General features: G+C 34.5%; 1 protein-coding gene across 1 annotated transcript; it reads right to left on the bottom strand.

The window, feature by feature from the left end:
- Positions 1–3695: 3695 nt before the first annotated feature.
- On the bottom strand, positions 3696–7354 carry LOC105036368 (putative disease resistance protein RGA3). Its single transcript, XM_029262194.2, is given in 2 exon segments — positions 3696–5712; positions 5714–7354. Coding segments are annotated over 2 exon segments (3273 nt in total). The 5' UTR covers positions 6970–7354.
- Between the last annotated feature and the right edge of the window lie 5923 nt (positions 7355–13277).

The raw sequence follows: 13277 nt of genomic DNA, 5'->3' as shown, positions 1-13277 counted from the left end.
TAATCCTGGTAGTCTTCTGAAGGTTGAATTGGAAGATTGGGGAACCCGGCAATACTACTCCATTGATAACTTTCTGTTAGCCATTCTAAGCAATATGAACTACAACAATTTAATCTTCTCAGACGGTCATAGATTTATAGCCTCCCAGTCCTCATTATTCTCGACCCATAAATTCCCCATTCATTCATGGCGCAAAGAAATAAGATCATATACGTAAGCTACCGGATCAGGCATCAAAATGGCACAATCAATGATAGTTCTGCTGGTACTTACATCACTCTGGAGTCAAAGATAGCAATGCAAACGACCATCATTTTGCTAAGGTTCCCCACCATCGGGCAAGAAATATATATAGATAAGTGGATTGCATGAAATCAAGTATTCATTATACCAGCAACGGAGGTGCATATAGCAAGTAAATCCAACAGGAATTGTCATAAATGCTGCAAATTAAGATGTGGAATAAAAGGAAAATCAGCTTCTAACAGAATATATCAACCAAGGAAATTATTAAAATGAATTTTTTTTTAGGTGAAATAAGAAGAGCATTTTTTTTTGTTTTGTTATTTTATTATTATTATTATTATTATTATTATTATTATTATTATTATTATTATTATTATTATTATTATTATTATTATTATTATTATGGCCAAAAATGGTTGTCACGCTCCAAATTGTCACCCAAATTGACCATGTTATCTGGTCATATGTTCCCTAGGGCAAGGCCCCAAGACAATATGCAAGGCTTGCTAGAACATTTTCACAACAAAAGATCATTTCGGAGATAGCAAGCTTACTCAATACCAACAGTAATTCAAGTACAAACATATGATTATCCAGTGACATCAAATTCGTTTATTTCTTCTTTTATTTCCCTCTAGCAGACCCAACTTCAGCCAAGAGCTAAGATCTTAGAGGCTTTGAAAAGAAAAACAAGGTACTGATATGAGCTCGCTAGCTCGGTAAGAAATCCCCTATGCTAGTACACTAATATACATAATTCAATGATGTGTAATTTAAACAATATAGCTGTTGCATGTATTGAGTATAATATTAAGACATGTCTGTATTATCAAACGAGCAATAATCAAATGTGAATGTTATGTGACAAATCAAATATACACCAAAATATGCTAATCGAAGTAATTATCTCAGCCATATTTTAAATTAATTATATTTTCATTGATTATTCCAAGTGAAACTCTGTGACAATGCTGGGATATCCAATCGTCTTGTCGATATTGGACTTGCCATGCCTTGCTCTTGCTTGTGCCCGATGAATCATGTCTTGTTCCCACCCATAATTGGCTATGTGCACCATATTTCTGGCTGCGGCTGGCTATTCATACAATACATTATAGTATTTGGTTAGCTATTCAAGTACCATGGTCCTACCTTTAGCTGCCTATTCACATACCACATTCCAACCCGTGGTTGACTGTCATGACTAGTCTCATATCTCTTTTCAATTAATCTTTAGCTTATGCTAGATTTGTAATCCATTTAAACAATGATGGCATCCAAACATGATTATATTATGATGCATACGAATTCAAATGCACTTAAAATAATAAATACAAAATATATGTGTGAGTGCGCGCACGTGGCAGAACAAGCAAAATGAATTCTTACCTCAGTCGACCACCAATCCAATAATGCACCTCACAAGCTTAAGCAAGCAGGCCGCTAATAATTTTTAATAAATTTAATGTCAGTATTTAGTATATAATTAAGTTATCCCGCCAACAAAATTTACTAAAATTCTATGCTCACAAATTTTCACTAATTTAAATATATTTTAAATAAATTAATTATAAGAAAAAAATTAAGATTTTTATCATAATCTAAAGAGATGTTTTGTTAGGAAGAGTGAGGATCTGAAATCAGAATCAAAATGGATGACTTTCATTCTAATTATTTAGTTGAAAGAAGTTCTATTCCGATTCCGATTCTAAGATAAAATGGAAATAATTCAATTTATATAGAATTTAATTTTTATTTTTTCCTATAAATTTAAAATTTTATTTTAATTTTAATTTCGATTATAATTTTGAGTCAAATATTTTAAAAAATTTATCATTTTGATTCTAATTTCAAACTATTCTGATTCTTACGAACTGAACATCCCTAAAAGATTGGATGCAGAAACCATGCTATACAGCTCTCCGCTGGGATGACTATAAAATTTAATATTATCAAAATTTGAGGCGACTACGCAAGTGGACAAGACTAGCCCCCAACGAGGCGGAGGCAATGGACCGATCTAAGTGGGAATATGGCTCGATCCATTGGGTCTAGATTAAGGTACATTGGTGGTGATCATCATGGAAATCTAACGGTGGGATAGCATTGAGAGAGGAAAAAGGACCGATCTAAGTGGGAATATGGCTCGATCCATTGGGTCTAGATTAAGGTACATTGGTGGTGATCATCATGGAAATCTAACGGTGGGATAGCATTGAGAGAGGAAAAAGGGTAAGGGAGGAAGAAACGGGAAGGGATCACCTTCAACGGCAGGGGGAGAGAGAGAGAGACGGAATAGGGGCCGCCGGTCACAAAGGTGGCATGGGAACGGGAACGGCGACGGCGACGGGGACCACGAGGGGCGGCCAACCCAAGGAAAAAAATAGGGGTATGGTATTGTGCTATGACCGTAGGCAGAGATCCCGGCCCCCCACCGGCTGCGGGAGGCATCTCTGTCAGCCGCCGGGCGGACGGCCAAGCTAGCGAGGATGCCAGCAGCCACAAAGGAAGTCGGGTGGGGGGAAAACCCAGCGAAGCGAATCTGTCTCAGGTTCTGTTTCAGACAGCCGGGAATGCCTTGTTTCGGATCAAGGCCACAACCAATGTTCGGGATCGACCATCGAACCTACGGCCTCAACAAGCCATCCACAAAGAGAAGGGAATTGAACCAGGGGAGGAGAACTCAGAAAAAATAAATAAATAAAGGGGTTACCTCAAAAGAGTGGAGGATGGCTTCGGACAAGGAACAGAGGATGCAGAAAACTTTGCTCAGTCTCCGAGATCCGGCGAGGAGAAAGACGATGGTCCGACGCCGATCGGAGGTTAGGGAACCGGTGAAGGCCAAAGAAGATGGTGGATCAGAGGGTCGACGGAGAAAAATCAAAGCTACAAAACTGCTGCCAAGTTTTTGAGATTTCTAATGCGTATGCCACACGGAATTCTTCTTTAACTGATTATAATTTCTCCGGTGTCGATAATAATCTGTAATTTCCAGTTTCTGCATGTCATTAGAAACCAAATCCTTAAGAACAGATGTTTTCATCAGTATCCAAAAGAAAATTAAAGATCCAATAGCTAAGTCCAGTGGCTAAAATGAAGCAAGGGGTCCCTGTTCTTCTATTTCATTTATATGCTCTGCCTAACGATCCTATCAGATTTTTCCTCAGAAAAATAATTCTAACAAATTTTCTCCATTATAAGAATCCATCAAAATAAATTTTAAAACATGTATCAAGGAATATTTTGTGCGTGAATTAAGAATTGGACAAATAGTTTAGCCGGCTGCTATTGCAATGTAGGGATCTCTAAAGCTGTTGCTATGATTGAAGAATATAACCTGCCATGGAAGGAAAGAAAGAAAAGAAACATAAAAATGAAGACAGGCCAGGGCAAGGTATATACCTGGAAAGAACCGAAACCATGGTTGAAATGGAGTATGGAGGCATGGATCAGAGAGCAACGCCACCGCTACTTGAGGGCATCTCGCAACTGCTGCTGGTGGTGATGTTGTTGAAATTTGTAGTGAATCTGAAGGGGGACTTGTTATAGAAGGCATGCACCGATTCATCCTCTGAGTATACATGCACCTGCTGGATGCCTTGGATTATTTGCCACTCCCGGCTGTTGCGTTGGCAAATATTTCTTATCAGTTCCATGCTGCACCGGATCTCCAGCTTCTCCAGATGAGCTGTGAGTACTCCTTTCCTTTTTCTTTTTGTGGTAGATCTATGTATCCTTTTCAGCAAGTACAACGGGAGCGATTTCATTTCGTAATGGAGCACTTTCATTCTTTTCAAGGATTGAAGATTGTCCACCACCTGCAATGCCGGGCAATAGGCAACCTCGAGGGTTGTGAGTGCGGTGAGGTCTGAAACCTTCTCCAGGTTGGGATTGTTTATTATATACAATTCTTGGAGCGAAAGGAGGTTCCCAATTGTTGTTAGGCTTTTGGCCCAAGAGATAACCAATGTTGTTAGAGAGGTTGCATGGAACAGGAGTCCCTCAGGAAGAGACATCAACTTGGGGCACTCCCAAAGTTTCAGGTACTTCAGACGTGGCATTGCTTGCGTTCCTTTATCCCAGCGCCATTTCTGCCAATTAGGCATATAATGGAACTCTAGTGCCTCCAGCGTGGGGAATGCGTGCATGGAAGAATCTACTCCTGCTCTACAGGTACCAACCAAAAATTCAGGTCCAACGTCTATGACTGCCGCAGCATCCCAAATGCAAAGACCTTCCAGATTGGGGAGCAGCCCAAAAGGTGGAAGTCTCTCACAATAATTGCAACCAGACAGACACAACCGCCTCAAGTTTGATAAGAGAACCGATGTTGATGAAGATGTCTCTGCCATCCATTTTGGGAACTCACGACCGAAGTAACGCGTGATCTGCAGTTCTTCCAAGCAAGGTGGAGGGTGGAGCTCTTCAAACACCTCCTCGATTCTCCTCTTCTCCTTCTCGCTGGGTTGAGGGTCTAGCGTGCAACTTAGCCGGAGTATCCTAAGCTTGGGCTTGCTTCCAAGTTCGGCTGCTCTTGCCTCGGAGATGCTGGATGTACGCTCCAATCTATCGATTGAGAGATCCGTGAGACGCGAGAGGGATCGTAGTTCTTCCATCATGCACCATCCCTCTGACCTGTTCCTCTGCAGCTTAAAACCATGCAGTAGATGAAGATTTTGAAGCCTTCCTAGACCTTCCGGCATCCCAACCACCCCCGTGCCTTCAAGATCGAGACTCCTCAGGATGTGTAGATTCACGATACTGTTGGGAAGGCGAGAAAGGAACCAACATCCCATGATAATCAAGAATTGTAGGTTTCTGAGATTCCCTATGGTTTCTGGTAACACGCTTATCTTGGTTCCTGAGATATTGAGGTACCTCAAATGTACGAGGATACACAAGGAATCTGGTACTCTCTGAATTTCCGAGCGAGAGATATCCAATACTCTTAAATGAGAAAGTTTATTAAAAAGAACATCCATCTGAGTCTCAGACATGGGGCTACGTTTCCACATTAAAGTCCTCCGCGAGTTCTGTTTTGCCAAGACATAAGTGATGTCGGTCATTTCATAGTCCATCACATATAGACGGCGCAGCTTCATCGGCCCGTTACTGCTGCGTACTTCGTGCACCTTCCTGACAACCGAGCTCTCATCTCGTGCCAGATACCGAGCAAGACAATGCAGAAGGTCGTGCATCTTGTAGTACTCTTCATAATATGACTGCAGAAGATTTCGCATAATTAGCTCTCTGTAGTACTCTTCTGCTGTCTCTTCCATCGTCAAATTCCCCTCAGCCTTTACAAATCCCTCAGCGATCCAAAGTGCAGTAATAATACACATGGGGATTAGATGGTCTTCGGGAATTAATGAGCAGTATATAAAACATTGCTTCAGATAGCTTGGTAGGTCTTCGTAACTCAAATATAATGCTCCTTTGACCTCCTCAGGAAGCCCAGATGTGGATCTCTCCCTCCTTTCCTGTCAGGACCACTTTTTTGCAAAGCAATAACCAACTATCTTCTAAAGAGAGTTTGTGGACGTGATGGATGTTCACTGCCGTCATCTGCATCGCAATCTGTTCATTTCTTGTTGTGACAAGGATCCTACTGCCAGCAGCACAACTATTTAATGTGTTATGCAACAAGTCACACCAAACATTTGCAGTCCAAACATCATCAAGAATAAGAAACAACTTCTTACCCCCAAGATTGCTCTGGACTTTGGGCTCAAGCAATGACCTACTCTGGTTCTCGGCAAGATCATCCTTGGCGCCACCAAAAATATCCTTCAGCAAATTTATCTCATCAAACTCCTGCGATACACACACCCACTTCTTCACCGAGAACTCATCCTGAATCCTCTGGTGATTATATATCCTTTGAGCAAGTGTGGTCTTGCCAATCCCCCCTGCACCTACAATTGCAAAAACAAGAATGTTTCTCCGTCTGTCATCCTTAATTAGCAAATCAACCAAGCTCTGAGTGTCCTCCTCGATTCTAGATCCTACAGTATCAATCTCAACTACCGGAGATGTCTTGCGACTAATTTGAAATGTCACTTGATGCTTGTCAGGAGAAGTGAGTTCGAGATTGAATTCAGACCTCCCCCTCGAGATCTCCTCAAGCTTCAGATTGAGTTCTCTAATTTTCGTGCCAATCTCATGAGCAACCAGAGGCTTTCGGATCCAAGAAAGAAAGGGAAAGTAGAAGCGTACCGAAGAAGTGGAGGAAGGTCCTTCGCTACACTTGTTGGCCTCGATGCGACAGAGGTCGAGGATGTCATCAGCATCGTACATAAAATCCTTGAGCTCCTTGAGCCAGTCATCCATGGCTTCATCATTAATCCTCCTCCTCTCAGCATCAGCAAGGACTTTGCTGATCTTACGGAGCTTGTTCTGGAGCTTTTTGATCTCGCCAGGTACACCCAAGAGCATGTCAACCTCTTCCCTCGCCAACTCAGCTAGTAGTTCAGTAAATCTCGAGACAAAAGTGTCCAATATCATCGCCATGTTCTTCCTAGACTCGCTGGGACTGGGAGCAAAGGAAGAGAGCGCTAGAAACTGATTTCTCTCACAGGCTGTTAGCGATGATATTAGAGTAGGAAATCTAATATGAAACGAGAGCAACGGCATTGACTCCATGGCATCCAGTCGGGATCCTCCCCTACGCGTGTTCGTACCGCAGAAAGCTGTACAGTGCTGGGTCACCACCACATCATTCATCACCGAGATAGATCGTGCAAAACACGTATCGCGGGATCCGAACTGGATGTCTGCGTGAGAAATTTGTAGCCGCTCTGTCCAATCGTTCAACAAAAGCCCATCGTTACGCCAACGTTTCAAAGGATAAGTACTGACCGACAGAGCACCCGGTTATGTTAGCTTGCTGGCAAAAGACAACGCATTCCCACAAAACCGGAGGGGTCATAATCTCGTCTTTCATATATTGCAAATAAGTCGACCACGGTAATCCACCCGGTGATTTTGGAAGACATGCCGGTGGTGTAGGAGGACAACACGTAACTGCTGATTTGTTCGCATAACGTGCCGAAAAACGGATGTCCCAATATGGAAACTTATCTTTAATTATTTGTTCTCTATGGATTCACTATACAAATTCATAAATAATAGTGAATTGCATTGCCTTTACTATTAAGTTATTTGAAAAGCTGCAATATGAAAGAAAATGAAAGTGTTCTTGTAGCTCGTTCTTTGAAATTGGCTCCATACTGAAGAGGTGTTGATCAAAAAAGGCTAGTTTGGTAATTTTGGTTGCCCCTCTGTGGAGCTAACTCGAAAACTTTCTCTCATCTTTTGGTCGGATGCCCTTTTGTCTGTCCTATTTGGATGGCATTGAAAGTTCATCTCAATATTAGAGGATGGTCCCAAATTTTGCATGTCATGTGAATTGATTGGAGGAGAAAAAAAATTGACAAATCCAGAAGAAAAGCTACAGATCAATTAATGACTGCACTCTGCTAGGAGATTTGGCATAAACGAAACTCAAGAATCTTTATGAACAAAATTTGTTCTAAATATGCTCTTCTAGAAAAAATCTTGCATTCATAGCATTATTGGCATCATTTATATACTCCTAAGAGCCAGGATGGTCATGAAAAGCTATGGAGGAATCTACAAATTCTGCTTCAGCATCAATCGGTTGTGATGCGATGCTACTGGGAGATTGCAAATCTAAAAGTTGATGTTTTAGGTTTTTCAGACTACAATTGCATAGGTGCTACTGAGGACAACGAGCTTCATTTTATTTTGGATTTTCAATAGCATTATTTATTTTCTTGTGTCTTTATATGAGATTTTCAGTTATGTACAATTAAACTACACTCTGAGTTGAATATCCTAGATTTGTTTGTATGTATCTTGGGGATTCTATTTTGTTTGATTTAGGAAAAAAATAAATATTTATTCCCATTGTTGTACATCCTTTTGCTACTCTCTATTAATAAAATCAAGATGGTTGTCTCGCCTCCCGTTACATTAAAAAAAAAAAAAAAAAACAGACGAGGGAGGGGCTGCATGGGAAAAACGATAATATAAAATATATCTATTGGAGATTGACATGTTTTCATGATTAGAAAATAATTATTTTGAAAAACAAAATTTATGAAATTTTTTTCATCTGCAGTACCAATCCTCCATGATTTTGGATACGCTGAGGGCGGTAAATTTGGAGTCCAACGGAGAACCCTTTTCTTTTTATTGTTTTTACAGAGAGAAAATGGGGTACCTCTGGCAAAGCTCTTGCGAGAAGGAAAAGTAGGACACGAAAGTAGATGGATGGTGGGGAACAGAACTCTGTCCAACTGGCTTTTTCACTTCAATGAATAAAGCCGTAAGCACAAGATGGATACTAAGGGGTCATCTCGGCTGACTACAGCTCGTCACCGTAGCGCATACGCTTGGGTAGATTCCAGAGTTTAATCCTCCGGAATGAAGCATTTACCGGAGCTACCACATGACATCCCCTTGACTTTAGAGTCCTTTTCCTAAATAATACAAAAAAAAAAAAAAAAATTTATTTAAATAATATAAATTTTAATTTATTTATGAATTTAATGTAAAAAAATAAAGATAAAACGTCATTTTGAATGACATTTTATCCAAACGACGTCACTCACATTTCCCAGGTAGGCGTCGTCCAAAAAAAAATAAAAAATACCATTTTAAATGGTGTTTTTAAAAATACCATTGAAAATGACATTTTCTAATTTCTCTCCAAAAAAAATGAAAAAAAATGAAAAAAATAAAATTTTAAATTTTAAATTTATAAATAAATAAAAATTTTAATTTTGAATAAAATTTAAATATAAAAATTTAAATTTTTAATTCACATAAAAAAATAATTTTAGATGATTTTTTTCTTTTCAAATTAATTTTTTTTAAAAAATACCTAAACAAAAATCTTAAAAATTTAAAAAATTAAAAATATCATAGAAAAAGAAAAAATGTGAAAGAAATGCGAAAGAAATAAAAATTATAAATTTAAATTTAAAAAAATAAAAATTTTAAATTTAATTCAAAAACATCATTTCAAATTCTTTCCCCATTTCAAATTAATTTTTTAAAAAAAAAATGTTCAAAAAAATAAAATAAAAAAAATGCCATTAAAAAATCAAAAATAAAAAAAATAAAAATTATAATTTAAAATTTAAAAGAAATAAAATTTTTAAAATTAATTAAAATAAAAAATATCATTTCAAATTACTTTCTCAATTTTAAATTAATTTATTTAAAAAATATTACAAACAAATAAAAAAAGTAGCCTAAAAAAATTTCATAAAAATAGAAAAAAAATAAAAAAATAGAAAAATTATATAATTATAAATTTGAATTAAAAAAATTAAAATTTGAATTTGAATTTAATTTTGATAAAAAAATAAATGAAATAAAAAAGTGAAAAAAAGACGAAAAAATGTGAAAAAAATTATAAATTAAAATTTAAAAAAATCAAGAATTTTAACTTTAATTCAAATAAAAAATATCATTTCAAATTACGTTGTCTATTTCAAATTATTTTTTAAAAAATTATCTGAAGAAAAAAAAATATTGTAAAAAAATAAAAAATACCATAAAAAAGAAAAAAAGAAAAAAATAGAATTGAAAAAAAAATAATTGTAATTCTAATTGAAAAACAAAATTTATAATTTTAAATTTTAAGAAATAAAAATTCTAATTATAATTTAAATAAAAATATCATTTTAAATAACTAAAAAAATGAAAAAGAATGAGAAAAAAATAAAATATATAATTTTAAATTTAGAAATAAATAAAAATTTTAATTTTGAATGAAATTTAAAATATAAAAATTGAATTTTTAATTAAAATAAAAAACATAATTTTAAATTATTTTTTCTTTTCAAATTAATTTTTTTTAAAAAATATCTAAACAAAAATCTTAAAAATTTAAAAAATTAAAAGTATCATAGAAAAAGAAAAAAAAGAGAAAAAAATAAGAAAAAAATAAGAATTATAAATTTTAATTAAAAATTATAAATTAAAAATTAAAAAAAAGAATTTTAACTTTAATTCAAATAAAAAATATAATTTCAAATTATTTTATCTCTTCAAATTATTTTTTGAAAAAAATATCTGAAGAAAAGAAAAAAATTGATGTAAAAAAATAAAAAATAACATAAAAAAGAAAAAAGAGAAAAAAATAGAATTGAAAAAAAATAGGAATTGTAATTCTAATTTAAAAATAAAATTTATAATTTTGAATTTTAAGAAATAAAAATTTTAATTATAATTCAAATAAAAAACATCATTTTAAATGACTAAATTAATTTAAATTTAATTTTTTAAAAAATATTTTAAATAAAGGAAGAAAATACATAAAAAAATGCCAAAAAGATCAAAAAGGGAAAAAATGAGAAAAAAATATAAATTTAAAATTTAAAATTTGAAAAATAAAAATTTTAATTTTAATTCAAATAAAAAAATAATTTTGAATTATTTTCTCCTTTTTAAATTTTTTCTTAAAAAAATATTTCAAAGAAAATCTTAAAAAATTAAAGAAATAAAATATACCATAAAAAAAGAAAAGATGAGAAAGAAATGGTAAAAAAATATAAGGTATAATTTTGAATTTAAAAAATATTTTAATTTTAATTCAAATAAAAATTATCATTTCAACTTACTTTTCTCATTTAAAATTAAATTTTTAAAAAAAATATCAAAAAAATAATAAATTAAAAAAATAAAAAGTACCATAAATAAGCTATAAATATAAAAAATAGAAAAAAATTATAATTATAATTTTAAATTTGGAAGAAATAAAATTTTTAATTTTAATTAAAATAAAAAATATAATTCAAATAAGAAACATCATTTCAAATTACTTTTTCTATTTAAAATTAATTAATTTTTTTTCCCTTACCACACCGTACGTACCTGTTCGTGCCTGTATCAAATCGAGATGTACCAATACGATCCGATTTATCTCATAATTAAATTATTCGATATATTATTATTATTTAAGTTATAATTTTTATAATCCTTTTAGCATAACTTTTTCTCTCCTAATATTCTGAGACACATTCGAGTATGTGTATTCATATGCACAAAGCATAATATCCGATCACTTAAAATTAAATAATATAAAATAAAATTAATATTTAATATTATTAAATAGAATAAAAATATCAAACATACAAAAAATAGTATAATAAAAATATAAAAAATAATAAGTACAAATATAATAAAGACTAAGTCCTACAAGGACGTCGCGGTGCTCATGGTCACTTGGACCTTCTCAGGAAGGTCCTTGCCGGCTGCTCCTGCTGTGATGGCTCCTCCCCTATATCAGTGGAGGATACTGCGGATTATGCTACTCAGGAATAACTGATGCTATCGGATCATCTACGGACTGAGAGATCCGTTCAACCCTCTCATCTGGTCGCCTCACCAAATAGAAGATGAAATATGTGTCTCTAGATGCCATCTCTCAAGCAAAGCAGTAATAAGACCAACGTCCTTTTGTATACGACCAATCTGATATACTCCATAAAATTCAAGATATCGTAAATAATCTAGCACTCTATGTGAGATGTCCTCTGTCCTCCAGAAGTCAGCATCAGATCGTCATAGACGAAGGTGTCTGGACTCCTACAATAAAATATAATAATTAGATAATATATATAATTTTTTCAAAAAAAAATTAAATAGTAAATAGGATTGGAATGCTTACATCGCCATCTAAAATAGTCTGTGATCGATGGTGCTCCTGCAATGTAAGAATACTGCTGTCTCGAGGACCGGGATACCACGGATCGTAAGCCATAATACGCTAATGAATCTAAAATAATGATATTATCACAGGTGTATTAAAAAATAAGATACAATATATTTTAAAAGAAATATATTTTAAACACAATATTATCACACAATACAACTTAAATACAAAATTCAGTTCATCTCAGGATATTAAACACGTATATTCAAATACAATCTCACAGAAATACATAAAATAATGATGAAAATAAGTCTTCGGAGCCTTTAATTTCTTCCACTACTTGAAGTTGAAGTATGTTAAAGTATCCTAGGACAGCGACGGTGGTCATAACCCTGTTCCCTCCAAATGCCACAGTGGTTCTTACTTCTTATTTGCCTATCATTCATCTCATTTCGTAGTCTTGTTGACTTTGGTCTACCTTTCTGCTTGAGTCTCAAACAATGATGATCAGGAATACATTTGAACATACGTGTATGCATCCAATAATCTTCGTGTGGTAATGGATTAAAGTCACCGCTCCAAGCATTCATATATGCTGTAATTGTGTATGCATCATTCACAAAACCACTAAAATGTACAGTAATTTCTTGAGACACAGCTAAAACATGTGAACATAGATATTTGTACATGCTCCACTTTCCACAAGAACATTTTCTTTCAGCTAAAGTAACAGTATGAAAATTTTCTCCACCTCGTAACCCTGCGCTTGCTCTCTTCGTAAGTACTTCATATATACCTCTTTGAAGGTTGAATGCTATTACTCGATGATGGTTAGCTTTAACTTGATCTTCAGCAATCTTAATTGCAACAAAAATCTTGCATTCATAGCATTATTGGCATCATTTATATACTCCTAAGAGCCAGGATGGTCATAAAAAGCTATGGAGGAATCTACAAATTCTGCTTCAGCATCAATCGGTTGTGATGCGATGCTACTGAGAGATTGCAAATCTAAAAGTTGATGTTTCAGATTTTTCAGGCTACAATTGCATAGGTGCTACTGAGGACAACGAGCTTCGTTCTATTTTTGGATTTTCAAAAGCATTGTTTATTTTCTTGTGTCTTTATATGAGATTTTCAGTTATGTACAATTAAACTACACTCTGAGTTGAATATCCTAGATTTGTTTGTATGTATCTTGGGGATTCTATTTTGTTTGATTTATAGAAAAAATAAATATTTACTCCCATTGTTGTACATCCTTTTGCTACTCTCTATTAATAAAATCAAGATGGTTGTCTTGCCTCCCGTTACATTAAAAAAAAAAAAAAAAACAGACGAG

Source organism: Elaeis guineensis, chromosome 2, assembly GCF_000442705.2.
Source record: "Elaeis guineensis isolate ETL-2024a chromosome 2, EG11, whole genome shotgun sequence".
NCBI lineage: Eukaryota > Viridiplantae > Streptophyta > Magnoliopsida > Arecales > Arecaceae > Elaeis > Elaeis guineensis.
Note: the sequence above shows the minus strand (reverse complement) of the source record. Positions and strands in the feature narration are given on the sequence as shown.